At 39.7% G+C, this 21,881-nt stretch overlaps 1 protein-coding gene across 1 annotated transcript in view; it reads right to left on the bottom strand.

The window, feature by feature from the left end:
* NWD1 (NACHT and WD repeat domain containing 1) overlaps positions 1 to 21,881 on the bottom strand; it is a 64,893-nt gene that overhangs the window by 3,657 nt on the left and 39,355 nt on the right. Inside the window, exons 11-17 of the mRNA XM_044685329.1 lie at positions 16,874 to 17,082; positions 13,924 to 14,196; positions 12,900 to 12,990; positions 9,312 to 9,466; positions 7,670 to 7,946; positions 6,260 to 6,810; positions 1,326 to 1,431 (exon numbers count right to left, since the gene is read on the bottom strand). Of these exons, the coding sequence (XP_044541264.1) occupies positions 1,326 to 1,431; positions 6,260 to 6,810; positions 7,670 to 7,946; positions 9,312 to 9,466; positions 12,900 to 12,990; positions 13,924 to 14,196; positions 16,874 to 17,082 (1,662 nt within the window). The remainder of the gene's footprint in view (positions 1 to 1,325; positions 1,432 to 6,259; positions 6,811 to 7,669; positions 7,947 to 9,311; positions 9,467 to 12,899; positions 12,991 to 13,923; positions 14,197 to 16,873; positions 17,083 to 21,881) is intronic.

The following is a 21,881-nucleotide window of genomic DNA, read 5'->3' as shown; positions in this document are numbered from 1 at the left end:
GAATAAATAGAGGGGTCATCTGGGTGGCTCAATGGATTGAGAGCCAGGCCCAGAGACTGGAAGTCCTGGGTTAAAATTTGGCCTCAGATACTTCTACCTATGTGACCCTGGGCAAGTCACTTAACCCCTATTGCCTAGTCCTTACCACTCTTCTGCCTTAGAACCAATACACAGTATTTATTCTAAGATGGAAAGTAAGGATTTAAAACAAAAAGGAATAAATAGAGAATTCCTTAAAACAATAAGTAGTCTCTATTTAAAACCATCAGCAAGCATTATCTATAATGGGAATAAGCTATAAGACTTCTCAATAAGATCAGGGATAAAATAAGGATGCCATTATGGCCATTGTACTAGAAATGCTAGCAATAGAAAAAGAAAAGGAAATTGAGGGGCATCTGGGTGGCTCAGTGGATTGAGAGCCAGGCCTAGAGACGGGAGGTCCTAGGTTCATATCTGGCCTCAGACACTTCCTAGCTATATGACCCTGGGCAAGTCACTTGACCCCCATTGCCTAGCCCTTATCACTCTTCTACCTTGGAACCAATACACAGTATTGACTCCAAGATGGAAGGTAAGGGTTTATTTTTTTAAAAAATGGAAATTGAAGGAATTAGAATAGGTAATGAGGAAACTATACTATCACTTTGCAGATGATATGATGTTAAAAAACTAATTGAAATAACTAACTTTAGCAAAATTTCAGGATAAAAAATAAACCCATATAAATCATTAGCATTTTTATATATTACCAGTGATAGTCATCTGAATGTTTGCTTTAAAATTAAAATAATTCTTCTCTCAGAGATTCTACTGTTAAGCATATCTCCCAAAGAGATATAAAACAGAAAGATCATATTTGTAGCACAGACCCAGAGATAAAGTTGGTGCCTATCAATTGGGGAATAGCTAAACAAATTATGCCATAAGAAACAATGAACATGAGGAATTCAGAGAAATAAGAGAAGACATTGACATAATGATGCAAAATAGAACCAGGGAATAATATATAAATGACCACAGCAACGGAAACAACAAATAAAATAAAACTGAATGCTGTATAATTATGAATAACAAACATGGCCCTGGAAAAAAAGAAGAGAAAATTCACCTCCCTGTTGGAGAGGTGGTAGAATTAAGGGTATGAAATGCTGCATACATTATCAGATTTGCTTGATGTGTTAGGTGATTTTGTTGAACTTTTTTCCTTTATAATCTTTGTTAGGAGGGAAGACTATCTGGCAAGGGGGAAGAGAAGAATCATGTTTGAAGCAAAAGATACATAGAAAAATATTTTAAATATAAAAATATGTGAAATAACTCACCATCAGAAACATTCCAGACTAGAATGGACTGATCCTTTAACCCACTGTACACATACTTATCATCTTTGGAGAAACAGACGCATTGAATTCCTCGGCAGAAAGCACTCTGGTAAAAATTAATAATGGGATTTTGATTATGCCTTAGAAGAAAATGAAATGAAGATGATAGCTAGAAATCCAATCCTGAAATATTTAAGCAGTGATGCTGCCATGGAGAAATTTGGGATGGAGCATTCAATCCTACTAAAAAGAATAATATTTCTTGTTTACACAACACTTGAAGGTTTACAAAAAACTTTTCTCATGACAATCCTAAGATGACACCAGTATTATTTTCTCATTTTATAAATAAAGAAATTGAGTCATAGCAAGGCTAGGTGATTTGCCAAAGATCATATAATTGGTTAATGTTAGAATTTTAACCTGGGCCTCTAGTGCTCCATCCGTCAATCACGTTGCTTTTCCAGGGAAGTAATCCTTCTGTCAGTTGGTAGGATATTATAACATACTGGTAGCTGCCCATATATGGACAGCTAGATAGTATAGTGGATAAAGTACCAGGCTTGCAGTCAGGAAGACTCATCTTCCTAAGTTAAAATCTGGCCTCAGATACTAGTTGTGTGACCCTAGGCTAGTCACTTAACCCTTATGCCTCAGTTTCCACATCTGTAAAATGAGCTAGGGAAAGAAATGGCAAACTACTCCAATATTTTTGCCAAGGAAACCTCACAAAGAGTCAGGCACGACTAAACAATAACAAAGATTAATAGTAAGTCACCAATTAAATACATGATGACTGACTGAGATTAGGAGGTATTTTTACCTCAGGGACATTTCTGGTTAAATGACATTTTTTCAAGCCAATAAACTTAGATGAAGGATGTAGCATTCCCCTTTGTTATTCAGTCCTTTTCATTGACAGATATGGATATAAGCTCACTACAATGTAACTATTCTAAATCTGCATCACTTATTAAATGTCACTACAATCAGAGAGATGAGGCAGTTGAAACATGGGAGCCAGAAAGCTGCTGTCGCTGCCAATAACACTGATGGAGTACGCTGCTTCTGTCCCATTCTAAAATCTACCTGCTGGCATCAGGAAAAATCAGGTAGAGCCAGAATTTCTGGAATGCTTCACCTAAACTGGTCTAGCATACTGTGGTTGCAATTCTCAATGAGGAGGGTAATCAAGGCTTTGTTCCAGGAAACCAAAATTTTGTAATCTCTGGCAGAAGTTAGAATGCAACAAAATCAAAATATTACTAGTATCAACTTCCTTATACCTCCACTCCAGGTAACTGAACCCTAGGTGACACTCCTTCCTTCTTTTCTCCCCAGCTGAATTTGTCTTTAAAAGTTGACCAAAAGATATTTTTTCCCAATAAAGTAAAGGAAAATGATAAATGTTGGAGTGGCAAAACTGGGACACTAATACTTTGCTGGTGGAGCTGTGAACTGATCCAACCGTTCTAGAGGGCAATTTTGGAATTATGCCCAAAGGGCTATAAAACAATGCATACCCTTTGATCCAATAATACCATTACTAGATCTATATCCCAAAGAGATTTTAAAAAAGGGGGGGGAGAGGGGAGACCTACTTGTACAAAAATATTTATAGCTGCTCTTTTCGTGGTTGCAAAGAATTGAAAATTGAAGGGGTGTCCATCAATTAGGGAATGGATGAACAAACTGTGGTATATGATGGTGATGGAATACTATTGTGCTGAAAGGAATGATGAACGGGATGATTTCAGAAAGAGCTGGAAAGACCTCCATGAACTGATGCAGAACTAGGAGAATCTTGTACCCAGTAAGAGCGATATTATGGAATAATCAACTGTGATAGACTTGGCTACTCTCAGCAATACAAAGATCCAGGACAATTCTGAGGTATTTAGGACAAAGAATGCTTTCCACCTCCAAAGAAAGAATGATTGGAATAGGAATGCAGATGAAAGCAAATAATTTTTCTTTTTCCTTTTTCTTTTTTTATAAAACCCTCACTTTCTATCTTAGAATCAGTACTATCTATTGGTTCCAAGGCAAAAGAGTGGTAAGGGTTAGGCAGTGGGGGTTAAGTGACTTGCCCAGGAAATGTCTGAGGCCAGATTTGAACCTAGGACCTCCCATCTCTAGGCCTGGCTCTCAATCCACTGAGCCACCCAGTTGTCCCTGAATGCAAATAATTTTTCAATTGTTTATTTGGGTTTATGTTTTGGGGTTTTGGTTTTATATTACTCACTTACAAAAATGAACAATGTGGGTAAAAAAAATAAAATAAATTTTAAAAAATTTAAAGGTGTTTTTCCGTTTCCCTGGGCACCAAAATTGCTAGTAATGGATCTAATTATCCTTAAAGGAAAGCAATAGCTTAGTCTGCTGTTAGAGACTTTAAGGCAATTTCAGTGGTTTTCTCTGTGTCCCCCAGTGTTTTTGTCTTAAGGGTAAGTATTGTAGATAAGACTATGTCACGAGGTCAGCAATAGCTGCTTTCTTGATCTTCACTATTCTTTCAAGTGTGCCTGGGTCGGAGTTGGCTAATACAGAATTGAAAGCCAACATAAATACTAATAATAAAGAGAGCACCTTAATGATTTTAAGTCACCAGGTCCCGATTAACTGAATTTCAAGGTAGTCCAAGAACTGGCATATATTATTCCTGAGTCACTGTTTGTGATCTTTGAAAGTCATGAAGGATTGGAGATTTGCCACACTTACTGGTAAAGAGGAAATGTTATCTCAATTTTCATAAATGAGAAAAGAATGAAATCTGCAAACTTACAGGTCAGTGAGCCTGACTTGAGGTTGATTCCTGGCAAAATATATTATTAAAGTCATGGTTAAATGGAAGGAATAATTCTAAAGAATTGATATTACTCAGCAAGAACAGGTTATGCCAGACTAAACCCATTTTTTTAACCTTTACCCTTTGTCTTGGAATCAATACTAAGTATTGGTTCCAAGGCAAAAGAGCAGTAAGGGTTAGGCAATTGAAATGAAGTGACTTGCCCATTGTCATACAACTAGGAAGTATCTGAGGCCAAATTTGAACCCAGGACCTCCCATCTCTAAGCATGGCTCTCCATCCACTGAGCCACCTCGCTGCATCTCAGACAAAATTCATTTCTAAAAATTTTGACAGGGTGACTAAAGTGTTAGATCAGGGGAATGCTATAATGTAGTTTCTCAAGATTTTAGTAAAGCATTTGACAAAATCTCTTATGCTACCTTTGAAAAAAGGATAGAGAGATGTGGGTTATATAATACTACAGTTAATATTCAGAGTAGGTTGAATGGTCAGGCCCAAAAAGTCATTAAGGGTTTGATAATAGTTTGGAAGGAAGTCTATAATGTATTGTTCCAAGAATCCATTCTTGGTTCTATGTTGTTGTTTTTAAATCAATGACCTAGACCAGTGATGGGCAAACTACGGCCTCTGGGCCAGATGGGGCCCCCTGAAATGTTCTATCTGGCCAGGCGACATTATTTCTAATCTGACGAATACAATGAGTAGGATACAATACAATGAAACTTCATAAGAGTTGCCTTAGAAACAGACTGACAGATGAGCATTTCCTTTCCTTTGACCCCCTCTTTAAAAAGTTTGCCCATCACTGACCCAGACAAAGGTATAGATAGGCAATATGCTTATGAAATTACCAAATAACATGAAAGTGGGTAATATAGCTGACACAATGGATGGTAGCATCAGAACCAGAAAAGACACCCAATGGGCTAAAATTTTGGGACAAATATAAAATAAAATTTAGTAGGGATGCATGTAAAGCTTCATAGTTAAACACAAAGATCAATTTCAAAAGTAAAAGATTGGGGAATGTGGATAAATAGAAGTTCATCTGGAGAAGATTTGGGAGTCTTAGAGTGGTCCTCAAGCTTATTTTAAGTTAATTGTGTGATATGGCAAAAAGTTAATTCTAACTTGGGCTATTGTTAAGATAAACAGTATCCAAAAAAGAGGGAACTGATAGTCTTACTGTCATAATCAAATCACATCTAAAGTATCCTATTTAATTCTGGGAGATATAATATACAAGGGACATTGATGAGTTGGAGAGTATGCAAAGATCTGCCAGGATAATGAAGGACCTTGAGATCATACCCTATGAGGATCACCTGGAAAAAGGAGGAATGTTTAACCTAGCTAGAGAAAATGTAGTAGGGATGCAATAGCAGTCTTCAAGGGCTGTCATATGGGAAAGACTTTAAACTTACTGTCTTTGGATGCAGATGGCAAAACTAGGAGCTGTGGGAAGAAATGATAGAGAAAGACTTAAAGTTAATGTAGGTGACTCAGTGGATTGAGAGTCAGGCCCAGAGATAGGAGGTCCTGAATTCAAATCTGGCTTCAGACACTTCCCAGCTATGTGATCCTGGGCAAGTCACTTAACCCCCATTGCCTAGCCCTTACTTTTCTTCTGCCTTAGAACCCATACACAGTATTGATTCTAAGATGAAAGGTAAAGATTTTTTTAAAAGTATACAATCTATTCATAGAGAAGTAAAAGGATCACAGAAAAAGTGAAATCTACAAGGAACCATGAAGGAAAATAAGAATTAAATCGGTTGTACTGGATGTCTTCCAAAGTTCTTTTCATCTCTGAGATTATGGTGTTCTGTGCCCCTTCCAGAAGTTGCAGGACCCTGACTGTAAGCAGTCGCATCGTTTGCTATCTCAGCAAACCAATAATCTCATATCTTTATAACGGGGGAAATAATATTTACACTACTATTTTGTAAAGATTTTGAGGAAAGTGCTTTGAAAAACTAAAAGTAGTACATAAATGTGAGTTGCTACTCTTGTTACTATGACCATCATCATCATCATCATCATCATCATCTTTCTTTTATTAAAGTAATTACACCCAACCCTAGAATTCTTAAGTTCTCTACCTTTAAGGATTAATGCCTACCTCATAGGTCAGCATGTGTTTCCATTTGCAGAGTTCTAGGTCCCAAAGGTACAGCAGAGACTCCTGAGAACTGCTTACTGCCCATTGCTCTTTGTGGCTGATGTCTAAACAAGTAACTTTGCCTTGGGGGACTTCTAACGGGGAAACTTTGGACTTTGCACACTCATAAAGAAACAGGTCTCCATTGGTCATGCCATAGACTACCCGGTAGTTGGTGAGAACACCTATACTTGATATCGTAGCAGGAAGCTGAGTGTAAAATGTGTATGTAGGTCCGTCAATTACTGGGTAGGGATCTTCTGGCCTAATGTCCATCACTAACACTATGTTGTCATAGGCAATGACCAGCCGTTCTTCCCCTCTACTCAGGGCCATGCATCTGACAGATTTCTTAGCTTCTGGGGGTGGGATGCACATAACATCCTGCCTAGAGTTCAGAGGAAACACTAGGACTGTCCCTGAGATCAGCCCAGCAAAGAGCAACTTCATCTGCTCGGCAACTTCCAAGCATCGAACTTCATTGGAGGCATCTAGGATATCATGGTCTTCCCCTGAAATAAAGACAGTCTTTGCATTAACAGCAGCTTCGTTTCCCATTCAAATGAGAAGCAGAATGGTCTGGGGGAAAGAGTACAACCACAAGAATCAGGAGACCTGGGTGCTAGTTCTGGTTTTGCTATTAAACTTGTTTACATGAGCTCAGGACAACCATGTGATTACTCTGAACTTCAGCTTCTGCCAAAAAAGCTGGCATCCTGTGTTCTAAAGGGTCCTCCCAGCTCTGACACTCTGTGTTCTAACGGTCTTCCCAATTCTGATAGTCTGATATTCTAAGGGCTGGTCCAGTTCTAACATCCTGGGCTCTAAGGGTCCTCCCACCTCTGATATCTTAGTTCTAATGGCTGTCCCTTTTCTGTCATTCTGTGTTCTAAGGGTCTTCCCAGGTCTGCTGTTCTGCTATTCTAAGTCCTATCCCAGTTCTGACATCCTGAGTTCTAAGGGCCTTCCCAGCTTTAACATTCTGGGTTCTAAGGGTCTTCTCAGCCCTAACATCTTGCATTCTAAGGGCCCTCCCAGGTCTAACATACCATGCTCTATGTTTTAAGGCTGTTTCTAGCTGTATGTTCTCCATCCTAAGGTTTCTCCCAGTATTGCTATTCTGGAATATATACAGTATAGTTCAGTGGAGTACCAGATTTGGAATCAGAAGAACTTGATTCATTCTGTCTGTCTCCTACTACCTCCATGACCTTGGGCAAGTCATTTGCCCTCTGTAGACCTCAGTTTCCTCATATGTAATATGAAGAGGTTATACTAGATAGCCTCTACGGTCTCTTTCAACTTTAAATCTCTGCTTCTGTGACCTTGTGGTTTACCTGTCAATTAAATTTCATATGACATTTTACCAACCTTCCACAGAGTCCCAGACCGTGATTTTGTTTTTGTCTCCTATTTTGGGGAAGTAGACATAGTTTCCATTGTGAGAGACTGTAGCACAGCCAGTACGGTCCAAAAAAGGGGATGAGAGTTTGTGTTTCCGGGCATAAGCAAGATCCCAAACTCTAAATGATGCTGAATCCCGGGAGGCAGAAATGAGAGTGTTTCCACAGCAAGCCAGCATGTTCACTGGAGTTCCCATGCCATCAAAAATATCTAGAAGGGTCCCTTGCTCCGACAGACTCCACACCTGAGAAAAATCAAGGGTAGGAATAAGCAGAATATAATATTCTGTTAAATGCCTGGACATCAAAACATTGTTCAATTGTGTGAATCTGGGGGGGGGGGTCAGTGAGGAGTTTGGGAATGAGGATTAGTAGAGCAAGGCTTGGACACATAAGCATTACTCTGCCTAGATCAGAGGATGAATCAGGTACAAGCTTCTCATCAGGGATGAAGGGAAGGAGAAAAGCATGAAGAGGGAGGCAAATGGGAAAACTGATATGTCAAGCAATGTGGGTTTTTCAAAGTTGGGCTGGGGCTATGTGAAAGGCTTTGACTTCCTCAGGGGATCCATCCACACCCAGCCCTTCTCTCCCCTGGCCCTGACTTTCTGGACTAGGGGTATCAAACAAATAGAAAAGGGGGCCACTAAACTATACATAAGGATTCCTATGATTGGTCACATATTGACTTGGAAAATCAAATATTAGCATTATCTGTGTTTTACTGAGATTTTGTAATTTTGTTAAATATTTCCCAAGTACATTTTAATCTGGTTTAGACCTGTGGGTCTCATGTACCCATGAGTGTAGCACCTCTACTCTGGACTCTACCCAATCCAGACTGGAGTAAACCCCTCACTAGAAGCCACTCTGAGAGCCTCTGCCCATCCCCATCCTAATCATTACCTGTCTCTTTCCTGAGCTCAGATAGAACTCGATGAGTAACAGGTCAACTAGGCTCAGATATGATCCAGAGCACTGTAGAGGAGGATAATGACAGAGAGGCAACATGGGGATGTGGAAAGAGACTGGAAAGAATAGTAGCCCTGGCTTCACTAGCTCTGATGCAGCTAGCTGTGTGACTTCTTAGCTTCAGATTCTTCATCTAAAAAAATGGGCATAATAATCCTGATACTACCTATCTTCCATTGTTTTTGTGAGGCAAGTACTTCATAGACTCTAAAGCACTATAAGTTGACCTAGATATCTCTAGGTGGTTACCAGATAATAGTGGTCCATTTTCTGAATGTAGAGGAAGAAAAATCAGACTCTGAGTCAGGAAACTTTTGAATCCTAATCTCTGTCACTGACTTGCTTATTATGTGACAAAGAATTCTTCTCTCTGACACTCATTCTTCCAAAAATAAAATGAGGAAATTGGACAAGATGACCTCTAAGGTTCCTCCCAGTTCTAATTTTCTATGATCTTGGAAAACCAGAAATGGATCGTTTTTAACTATCCTGGATAATTTATATATCCCTTTTTATCCTTTATAACACCTGATTATATGCTTTGTAACCCCTGAATCATATATAACTATCCTACAATGGCCTTGGACTGTTGAGAAGCCACAGGCAACCTGTAGAACCAAGTATTCTTGCTCTCTTACCTGGATGAAGGCATCAAGAGACGCAGTGACAATCACGTTGTTATCATGACCAATAACAGCTGCTTCCACTGTGTTCTCATGTTCAAGATCTGTGGCCATGAATCTATGAAATCCCTTTGAATCTGCCAAAAATACTCGAACATGTTTTCCAAAACCTAAAACAAGTTCAAATCAACTCAGTAGATAAATAATAATAACTTTTACATTACACTTCAAGGTTTGCAAAGTGCTTTACCAATATGACCTCATTAAATGCTATAAGGGGACTAGGTGGATAGAGCACCAGACCTCAAGTCAAGAGGACCTAGATTCAAATCTGGTCTCAGATGCTTCCTAGCTATGTGACCCTAGACAAGCCACTTAGCCCTGTTTGCCTAGCCTTCACCCTTCTGTCTTAGAATTGCTTCTAAGACAGAAAGTAAGGATTTAAAAAAAGAACCTGTTATGGAGAAAGTCAAGATAGAGTAATAGGAAGAAGTACAGCAAACTCTCCTCTCCAAATCTTCCCCTCAAATCTAGAAAATGTATCAGAACAAATCTTGCTGGGGAAATCCAAGAAAAAGGCTATAGTGAGACCTTTTCTTTACAGCCCAGATCAGCATAGGGAGGCAGAGAGTTCTGTGAATACTGGGGATGGATCTGGCCAGGAACTACCAAGCAAAGTACTTCAATGCAGGGAGAGGCTGTGCCCCAGAACAAGAGGAAGTCCTAGACCCATACTGAGGCACAGTGACCTCATGCCAGTGTAGAAAAGGGTACCAGTGGCAGCTTTGTCACTCACTACCTAATTCTGGGTCACAGTTCCAGGATAGATTGACTGAGGGACCTGTGCTCAGAGGTGACATCCTGGATAAGTAGTGGTTGCAGGCCCTAGCCAGTGTACCAAGAGAAGAGCAGGTTCAGAAGCAAGCATCAGCAATGTAGCTCTGCCTTCAGAAACAGAGCAGTCTCATTTCCAATTTCCAGACAAGTCTGAAGCCTACAGGTGAATAACTAAAGCAGGGATCCCAGATCAAAAAGAAACTTGCAGTTCTGTCACTGAACCAGCGCAGCTTTCCAAATGAATGATAGTGATTGAATCCAGCAGTGTTCTGCTCATTGTGTTCAATACTGAAGTAATTTTCTTTCCCTCCAAATCTTCCCCCTTCCCCCCACTTTCCTATTATTGTCAAAGAAACCACCATATTCTTGTCTGTATGTATTTGTTTATGTTCTCTCCCCATATAGAATGCGAGCACCTCAGAAGCAGCTACTAGATTTTTTTGCCTTTCCTTGTAACCTGGCACATAGTTAAGTGCTTAATAAATGATTTTGACTGATTTACTCTAGGAAATTTAGATTATTTACCATGCCCAATACTTAACATTATATTTTTCATATATTAACAATAATATATTGTTCATATTTGATTATGTTGGGTTTTACTTTCATCACCTAGAAAAGGAGGGTACTAGTAAGAGCAATGGGGTAAGAACCAGGGGAAAAACACTGATGTTGAACCCCAAAGGCCTGGGTTTGACTTCCAGCTGTGTTACTAGACTAGCTGTGTGATTCTGGACAAGTCTTTTCCCCCCTCTGGGCCCTAGTCTCACTTGTAAGATGAAGAGGTTGGACTAGATGATTTATGGGGTCCCTTTAAGCTCAGAATTCTGAGTCAGTAATGGACTTAGAGAATTGTAGTTCCAAATACCACATTTTACAAGAAACTCCTTTATACTTTGTTAGCTGCCAAATAAATAGCTTTCCAACTCCACTCATCCCCTTCCAATTTAACAGATTTAATTCAATTCATCAAATAATTATTTAGAACTAACCATGTGAAAAGCATTCTACTGCATAGTATTTATGACTGTGGCGGAGGTCTGCCCATTGAGACTGCAGACCTTAAGTGCCCTCCTCGAAGCCAATCAAATGATTTTCATCAAGTTCTTCCACTTCCATTTTAAGAAGGCTGAACTCAAGTGAATGTTATGTGTGAAGGAAGGACTTTTGGAGAAGCTTGAAGAGGTTGAGATTACTCTGGAAATAGCAGATGGAGTCTTTTCTTCTTCCTCTAACTCCCTCCCTCCTACCTCCTCTGACATGATCATTACCCTTGAAGGTAATGTATTTGAAGAGCTGTTAGGCAGAAGGATTCAATTCATACAACCGTAGGCCAAGAGCTTGAAAGAACTATTTAAAGGTCATTTAATCTAATCCCTTGATTTTACAGATGAGGAAACTAAATTACAGAGAGGTCAAATAACTCTACTGAAGTCACATAGATAGGGGGTAGCTAGATAGCACAATAGATTGAGAGCCAGGCCCAGAGACAGAAGAAGGTCCTGGGTTTAAATATGACCTCAGATATTTCTTAACTGTGTGACACTGGACAAGTCACTTAACCCCCATTGTCTAGCCCTTACCTCTCTTCTGCCTTAGAATCAAGAGACAATTTTGATTCTATGGTGGAAAGCAAAGGTTTAAAAAAATAAAATAAAGTTACACAGATAAGCAGCAGAGTCAAAATATGTGTTCTGATTGGCCTCAAAACAGAGAGCTAAGACCAAGGGTGGATAGGCGCCTAGTAGAGGATTTACCAGGGGTTATGAACAAGAGTTGCAGGGGATGAGAAAGTGCCATGATATGAACTATTAGAGAAAAACCCCACATTAATAAGATCATAAATACAAACATCGAAAGTATTCATGAAGTATTTTTACCCAGAATACTACAATACTCTGATTATTTTTGTGTTTTAAAGCCTTATATAGATGTGAACTTATGATTACTATTTGTTTGGTTAAATTGAAATAAAAAGTGTCTGTAGAAACAGATAACACAGTCAGTAGAATGGGATTGAACACTTTTATTCCAATTCTTTTACAATCTCTTTGTGTTGTTTGAAGTTTTTGCTCCCACCGAAGGGCATTTTGTGGAATGTTTAAAGAATTTGGTAGGTCCTAGGGGCTAGATTAGGGTGCCTAGAAATTTCATTGTGGCACCTAAATTGTGGAACTACAAAAATCCACTATTCTTCCTGTCCATCTGTGTTTGAAAAGTTCATCACACTAGACAGTCCCATTCTTCACAGATAACGTTGGAGAGCCAAACTAGGTGTTTCCAAAGTTAGACTCGATATCCTCTAGAAACAGGCCATCTTATCCCAACCCCCTTCCTTAAAAGCTAAAAATTTCATTGGATTCTTGTATCTAAGGCAAACTTTTCAAGTTTTGATTTAAGGTAACAATTTTCCATTTCATAAAGAGAACAATACAATGTAAAATAACTGTGGACTTAGCCAGAAGACTTAGGTTCAAATCTCAATTCTGCCACCTCTAGGCCATTCAAACATGGACAGTTCAATTCCTTTCTCTGTGCCTCCATTTCCTCACCTGTAAAATGGACCTAATAATCCCTTCCCTATCCCTCAAACAGGGCTGTTGTGAGGATCAAAGGAAATATGGATGAGAAGTTACTTTGTAAGTGATAAGTATTGTGTGTGTGCATGTGTGTATATTCATACACATATCCATACACAGAGCAAGACAGACAGAGAGGGAGAGAAGAGTATCATTGTCAGGCAAGAGAATCAGAGTCATGCTGTACCTGCAGCAAGAAGAGATTCATCTTCTGAAACTACCAGAAGCTGCACAGCAGTAGGGACTTTTTCCAGCAGACTGCTTCCTTGAGGGGAGATCTGTTTGGGGGGAAAGTAGAGGGAGATATATAGCAAACTTTTGAATTTACTTCCCAGAGGATCCATTGCAGGGGATTTTCCATGCAATGACAGATTAAGACCTCCCACCATAGGCATCACAATGAGAGGTTGCACCCTACCTCACTCCCAAGTGATTTCACCAAACTAACAAGCCTAGCAAGATAAGTATGCTTTACTGGTTCCTAGGACTTACCTCATGCCTAGCAAAGAATGAGATGATACTGTGTCCCCTCCTCTGCCATTTTCCTCCAAAACCTGCTTCTTTTTTAAAAAATTTCTTTATTTTATTCCGGTAACAAATCTACACGTAAGTTTTCCAAGGTTCCATGATTCATGTTCTTTTCCTCCCCTCTTCAATGGTGACTATATTCCTAATGATTTTTAGGTTTATATTGACAAAGTACTTTCACATCTCTTTTCTCATTTGATCCTCACAACAGTCCTTTGAAGAATCAGGATGCTCATAGGTTGTCAAAGGTAGAAATTACCTTAGAACTTTAAGTTTTAGCACTGAGAGAGATCTAAGAGCTTAGAATATCAAGTAGAAAAGACCTTAGAACCTGGAATGTCAGAGCAGGGAGGGACCTCAGAATATAAAATGTCAGGAACAGAAAGGACCTCAGAACATAGGATGTTGGAGCTAGAAGGAACCTTAGAAACAAAGGCATGGGATATCAGAGATTGAAGAGGGCTTAGAGGCCAACCCCTTCATTTTATGTAACGAAGAAATTGAGGCCTGAAGGGGGGAATGGCTCATTTACATCAGGACTCAAACTCGGGTCTTTATACTCCAATATTCTTTCTTTCATATTAAACAACTTGTCTAAGATATATAGCTTATCATCCCAGCAGCTACTCAGGCCATTCATTTTTATGAGGGAGCTAATGATAACAGTCACCAAAGATACATACCATTAAGAGAGAGCCACTACTGAGGCCAACGATGATCCGGCCTTGCTTCTGAAGTGAGGCCCCACTAGTTAAGGCTTCTTCCTTCATACTGGAGAGGTGATTCTTTGATTTGGATTTTCCAGTGCGAGCATCCCAGGTACTCACAAGCCCTTCTTTAGACAATGTCACAATCCCTGAGCTGGAAGAAAACACCATGGCCCATACCCAGGGATCCTTTGCATCACCCATAATGTGGAAAATGGCTTCTGCGGTTTCCAGGTTCCATGCGTTTATCTAAAAGAATGATGAGAAGACCCTCATCAAATGCAAGTTCCTATCTGTTTCTTTTTTTTTTAAACACATACCTTCTGTCTTGGAATAAATACTATGTATTAGTTCTAAGGCAGAAGAGTGGTAAGGGTAGGCAATGGGGGTTAAAGGGACTTGCCCAGGGTCATCCAGCTAGGAAGTGTCTGAGGTCAGATTTGAACCCAGGACCTCCCATCTCTGGACCTGGCTCTCAATCCACCAAGCCACCCAGCTGCCCACTGCCTACCTTTTTCTGCTGGTAGTTAGTCAGCTGTCTGTCAGAGTTGGAGGATGGGATGTCAGAACCATATTCTCAGATATAAAAGTCTCTCCAGGTTAATCTGAGCTAAGACTCAGCATGGAGCCAATGGGACCCATAGGAATGGGACCAATTTGGACTGACCCCTTAGACTTTGTGAATGCCAGTGGCTAGAAGGCTGGATGATGGTGTTTGGAGAAATAAAGAATGAATTCTGTTGATGCCTTTGGTATATTCCATTTGTATTTTCTAATAACTGATAATAGGACTAAAACTCAAGAAAGAGATTAAAGCTGGATATATAGATCTGGGAGTCAGGCAGCTGATAGTGCAGTGGTTAATGATGGGGCTGGGGTCAAGAAGTCTAGTTCAAGTCCAAATTCAGCCACTGACTAGCTGTGTCACCCTGAGCAAGTCACTTAACCTTTGTCTAGGTTTCCTCAACTGTAAAATTGTGCTAATAACGCTTTAGCTGTCAATGTTAGCTATCAACTGCATAGAGAAATGACAATTAAATTCATGAGAGCTAATGAAGCCACTGAGAGAGAATATAGGTGGAGAAGAGAAAAGTGCCCAGGACAAAACCCTGGGCATACCCACAGTCATTGGGATGAAGATATAGCAAAGAGGGCTGCAGTCAGACAAGCAGGGGGAGAATCAAGAGAGAGCCATATCACAAAAACCTACAGAGATGATATCTGAGAGGAGAGAGGGGAATCGACAGAATTAAGTGCTTCATAGAGGCAGGGATGGATGAGAACTAAGAAAAGGCCATCAGTTGGGCAATTAAGAGATCACTGGAAGTAGATGTCTATCATTTGGGAAATAGCTAAACAAATTGTGGTACATGGATATAATAGAATAATACTTTGTTATAAGAAATGACAAATATCATAAAGAGATGCAAAGAAAGACAGATAAACTGAACACAAGAAGAAGCAGAGACAACAAAACAGTATATAGGACGGGCTACAACAAAATGGACAGAACGGTCACCACAACACAATTGAGAGTGAATATCACAAAATTACAAAGTATAATTGTTATTTGGTGGTTTCAGTACAGATGAGGAAACAGAGGCAAACAAGGTCTGGTTGCTGCTATTTCCTCATCTGTACTGAAACCATCAAACGACAATTATTTTGCAAAAGTGGGTATGGAACATTACATATACTGTCTACAGTTTTGCTTAATTGAACAATTTTGCTGTTTTTTCCCACCTCCTCTTTTTCTTTAAAAAATAAGTTCTAAGAGTAGCTGGGTAGCTCAGTGGATTGAGTGCCAGGCCTAGAGACGGGAGGTCCTAGGTTCAAATCTGGCCTCAGACACTTCCTAGCTGTGTGACCCTGGGCAAGTCACTTAAACCCCATTGCCTAGCCCTTACCACTCTTCTGCCTTTGAGCCAATACACAGTATTAACTCCAAGATGGAAGGTAAGGGTTTTAAATATAAACAAACAAACAAATAAATAAATAAATAAATGGGTTGATGGCTGGATAATTAAATAAATAAATGGATGAGTAAGTGAATGAATGAATGAATGAATAAGTTTTTAGGGGGCAGCTGAGTGGCTCAGTGGATTGAGAGCTGGGTCTAGAGATGGGAGGTCCTGGGTTCAAATCTGACCTCAGACATTTCCTAGCTATGTGATCCTGGGCAAGTCACTTAACCCCCATTGCCTAGCCTTTACCATTCTTCTACTGTGGAAACAGTACATAGTATTGATTCTAAGACAGAAGAGTAAGGTTTAAAATAATAATAATAAGTTCTTGTTGACATAAGAGATGGCTCTGTGGGAGGGGAGAGAAAAAATTTTATTCTATGAAAAAACAAAAGAAAATTACTATTTTAAAGATCATTGTTAACTAGAGGGAACAGTTTCAGTAAAGTAATAAGATTGAAAACCAGATTGCTGACCATTGGGAAGTGAGTGAGAAGCAGAGGCAGATTTGTCTAGTATTAAACTAGGAAAGGATGAAGAGATACAGGGTGATAGTTTGTGGGAAATGAAAAGTTAAATAAGGGTTTTTAAAGAATAGAGAGGGGCAGCTGGGTGGCTCAGTGGATAGAGAGCCATGCCTGTAGATAGGAAGTCCTAGATTCAAATGTGGCCTTAGACACTTCCTAGCTATGTGACCCTGAGCAAGTCACTTAACCCCAATTGCCTAGTCCTTACCGCTCTTCCGCCTTGGAGCCAATACTTAGCATTAATTCTAGGATGGAAGATAAAAATTTAAAGAATAAGGAGTCTCAAATATTTTGTAGGGAGCAGAGAAGAATCCAATAGATAAAAGTTTGAAGATTAGAGGACACAGGAGGTGATACTACACCACACCATCACCTGCCCTGCCTCCTGAAATGTGCTAACAGGTCCCATGATCTGATGATTCATGTTCCCAGTACCTTTGAACTAGATGATGAATACACAACTTTGTTCTTTTCATCCACATGAAGACAACAGAAATGTGGCTCTCTGGGATCAGTAGAGATGCCATTCTGAATGACGTACTTCTCCTTGCCAGAAACTAAATTCCATGTGCGTAGTGTTCGGTCCTTGGAAGCAGAGACGGCATAATTGCCTTCTCCAAATGTTTTCACACACTTCACCTCTCCTAAAGCACAAGATGAACATTCACAACATTTGAGATATGTTAAAATGTCAACGATCAGAAATGCCAACAGCTTTGAAACAAATGGCCGTAATAATAACATTAATAGAGCCCTTTAAGGTTGGCAAAGCCTCTTGTATACATTAACTCTTTTGAACTACCCAATAAGGTAGGTATTACAAGCATTTTTGTCATTTAGCCCTGTCTGACTCTTTGTGCCCTCATTTTGGGATTTTCTTGACAAAGATTCTGTTTGCCTTTTCCTTCTTGAGTTCATTTTACAGATGAGGAAACTGACAAACAGGATTAGTGACTGGCCCAACTACAAGAATTGGTTTCATGTTGAAGTTTATGAAACAGGCACAAATTGGTTAAGAGATTTGCCTACCCAGTTCATTCCCAACACCCGCCCTAGCATTCTGCCACCCTCACTCCCTAGCAAGATCATTTTCACCAAAAATCTGTACTTTCAAGGCTGATCTAGCATATTGTAATATGCAATGTTACTTTTTAAAATCAGTTTAATCAATAATATACTAGGTTTATGTCTAAATCTTCTACTTTATAAAACTATTTTCTATAAGAACTTATGATAACAAAACCAATTTAATATATCTAAGTTGTACAAACCACAGAATCTCAAAATCTTGGTGCTAGAAAGTATTTCAGAGGCTGCCATCTAATCCAATCTGAACATGAACCGGAAGCCTCCCCAACAAGTGGTCTAAGCACCTTCATTCCTCCCCAGCCTCTCCCCTAGCCATTGATACTCCGCCAGGGTTCATTCCTCACCGACCAATATACTCCCATTCCCTCCTACCCTCTCAGTCCTAGTGATTCTGAACCCCAGTCCCCAGGTTTCATTATACAAACCCAATTCCATATCCCCCTACTGCCCTGTCCCTTACTCCCATCTCCCTCAGCCCCACCACTCATAATGGTCACGATGCTCCTAATTCCCCATTTCTACTTGCAGACTCTCCCTCTACCACCGTCACTCAGTAATTTCTCCTTTGAGGTTCATTCAATCTATATTCATCACCTGGGCAAGATTTTGGTAGCTATTACTACCAATGTCCAGGATGTTCTCTCTTCCTCCCTTCCCACCCTTCTTACACTTTACCCTCCTCTATGTACTCTGTGATCCAGCCTTCACACAGGACACTCCATCTCTTGATTCTAAGCCCTTTCACAGGCTGCCCTCTATTCCCAAAATGCTCTTCCTGCTCACCTTTGCCTTCCAGCTACCTCAGCCTCCTTCAATAAAGCTCAAACCCTACCCACTCCAAGAGGTCCTTCCCAGTCTCTCCAATACCACCGTCTCCCACTGCTGGCATGAGATCGTATTCCATTCACACCCAAAATACCTCTTTCTAAAAGAATTATTTTAATTTTAATGCCTTCCACCTGCAACTATCTTTCAATTTATCCTGTATGTATAGATATAGTTGCCTGTGTGTTGTCCCCACCATTAGAATATGAATTCTTTTTTTTTAACTCTTACCTTCTTCCTTAGAATCAATACTAAGGCATTAGAGTGGGAAGGGCTAGGCGATGGGAGTTAAATGACTCACCCAGGATCACACAGCTAGAAAGTGTCGGAGGTCAGGTTCGAACCCAGGACCTCCCAGCTCTAGGCCTGGATCTCAATCCACTGAACCACACAACTGCTCCCAGAATATGAATTCTTTAAAGGTAGAAAATGTGGTTTTGCCTTTCTTTATATTCCCAGCCTTTAGGACAGTGCCCGGAACTTAGTAATTTAATACATGCTTGCTGACTAATGGACTGATCATTTAGGTTTTGCAGCAGTGATACTTCAAGTGCTTCACCCACTACCACCCCCAGCCATTTTTGGATATTTCTAAGTGGCACATTGGTTAGAGTGCTAGGCTTGGAATCAGGGAACCTCATCCTCCTGAATCCAAATCTGGTCTAAGATACTTAGGAGCTAGGTGACCCTGAGCAAGTCACTTAACCCTGTTGGCCTTAGTTTCCTCATCTGTAAAATAGCAAACCACTCCAGTATTTTTGCCAAGAAAATCCTTAATGGGGTCAGGAAGACACAACTGAAAATGGCTGAAGAACGACAACAATTATGAAGAAGTCTTTCATTGCCTTAAGTCTAAATCTACCTCTCTGCAACTTCTGTAGTATATAGAATTGGGGGTTATAGTTTTTTCTAGCTTTGGCTGAGTTCCAAAAAGCTGTTAGAGGTTTTAGAATCTTGAGGAGAGGCAGTTGACTGGATCTTCCGTGAAGGGAGGAAGTCAATGATCGAGCTCTTAGATTATCTAGCTTCAATATTGAAATTTAGCCTAGCATTGATATATTTACTTAAGAAATTCTTATTTTAGATAGACCCTTTATATCTTCCTTTCCTAATACCACCCTGCCTTCCCTCCCTTACCTTAGTGGCTGTGGAGTTTATAAGGAGAGAAATTAGAGAGGAGTTAAATCTGTGAAGAGTTATCTAATTGACAGCATTATTTATAATTTAATCAAATCATCATTTATTTTCTTTAGATAGATTTTGTAAAACTGAGTAAGGCAGGTCCTTACTCGGATTCCATCTTTACTTCCCTTCCCCCACCTGAGGTTCCTGAGATAACTGATAGGGCTTTCCTTAATCCACCTTCCTAACCAACATCCTTCAAACAATTAAACCCTTTGTGTTTCAATAGTTCTATTTAGTGTAATTTGTCTGTTAGTTATCAAGAGGGGAGAAGAGGGAAAGAGACAACATACTCTGGGCTTAGAGGGAAGCTGGGGCATCCATCTTGAAGGAAGATGTTACTTCAAAATAGGTCCCTTCCTGTGAAATTAACTAAAGCCTGTTTGTTAATTTCAGTCTATTCTATTACCCTCAGCTTGTGTTTGAGTCCAAGTCCCAGTCTGTAAGCCTGCTGTGTTAGCCTGTTTAGTTTAACTTCTTTCTCCCAAGAAGATCTCTGTTTCCCTTCTGTGTTATACTCCTGACTTCAGTCCTATTACACCCTGAATCTCCTTTAATCCCAGCCTACCTGTAGCCTAGTTTATCCACATACCAAATCTCCAACATCCTCCTTTCAATTCCCTTATCCCAAACACCTTTCCTCAAATTATCCCCATAACATTCTGGCGAGCCAAGTCATACGAAACCTATCTTCTGAAAAATAGAAAAAGAAAATGAATTGCACAAGATTGATTTTTATATTAAGCAGTCTGTTGCTGCTTATATGGTCTTTTATGCAGGGAATGTGTTCATTTTGGCTAGTGAAAGTACCAAACATGATACAGCAATTAATAGAAATCTACGACTATTATAAATGGTTTGCATTCACTTTGGCTGAATGCATATGCTTCATTCCAACAGCAATAGCAATTGTTCTGGCTCTATGGCATTTTTTGACAATTTTAAAAGCGGCCCTGACTCATCTGTTTAACTATTATAAGGCATCTGATTCAAAACAAGGAAATGATAACAAGGAACTAGTTGAGAACATAAAACTACTGTTCCAAGTGTTGAGGCAATTACGTGAAGGGAATGAACTTGATAAACATACCATCTTACAACTTGAAATCATAGAATCAAAATTTTTTGGGAAAAAGGAAACAGAGAAAGATCAACCAATACAGAATGCAGTGGTCTCTGTCCTACCAATAGTAGACAGGACTATTGTCCAACCTGGAGAGGGGGTGGTGCATGTCAAAACGTACAAGGCTTTCACTCCTAGTGATATTGAGGTTTTAAAACGCCGTTTTCCCAGATTCTACGAAAAGCCTTACAAAAGTTTAAAAGAATTGAAGCGGGTGTTCACACTTTTTAACCCTAGTTTCGACGATGTCGAATTTCTTTTGGGAGAATTTTACACTCCCTTGGAAAAGGAAAAATTCCTGACTGAAACTAGAACAAACCCCAATTTAGAATCATGGCCGTTAGTACATCAAGATCTAGATTTCACTCAACACACCAACATGAGGTACTTGTTAAGATGCAGGGCTGATCTTATCGAAGCAATGAGAAATTTTGCAAAAAGGCCAAATGCATGGCAAAAATTTGAGAAACTGAGGCAAGGGGAAGAAGAGCACCCGAGCAGTTTTCTAGACAGAGTTATTGAAGCTGCTGAAACGATATTAGGACTTAGAGATACTCATTCCCAAGATACGATCGATCATATAAGGAGACAATTTGTAAAGGGAACCTCAATCCCGATACAAAATTACTTCAGGCAAAGTTGTCCACAGTGGGAATCATTGCCATTGGAGGATATTAGGAATCATGCAGCATATATACATGATTCCAAACAGAAAGAAGTGAGAATGGCTAGGCAATCTGACAATGAGAAAGATGAGATCATAGCAGACTTGAAAAGGCAATTGAAGCAGTCAAAACGGGAGAAAGAAATCGAAGAGGTGAAGAATTTTGCTCTTCAAACGAGTAGAAACCAGTTTAGACAACCTGCCAACAGCACCCCAAAATCAAAATCAGCACCCTGATGCTATTTGTGTGGGAAGATCGGGCACATGATTCGTTTTTGTAGATATAAGCAACAAATTGATTTTTCAAAACCCAATAATCAAAGAGATAATAGAAAAAACTATAACCCCCAATTCTGTATACTACACTTCCCCTCCATTATTCCTGATTCTGAGGCCAAGTGGATCCATCTAATGCCTCTTCCACATGGCAGTCCTTCAAGTAAATCATCAATATAACTGTTATATCTCCCTTCTAGAAAATGTCTTCTCTAATTCTGAACACCCCTAGTTCCTTCAACCAATCCTCCAGTGCCATGAATTCCATGCCCTCCCAGAAGCCC

Source organism: Gracilinanus agilis, chromosome 1 (genome assembly GCF_016433145.1).
Source record: "Gracilinanus agilis isolate LMUSP501 chromosome 1, AgileGrace, whole genome shotgun sequence".
NCBI classification, from domain to species: Eukaryota; Metazoa; Chordata; class Mammalia; order Didelphimorphia; family Didelphidae; genus Gracilinanus; species Gracilinanus agilis.
This window is presented reverse-complemented; position numbering and strand designations above follow the sequence as displayed.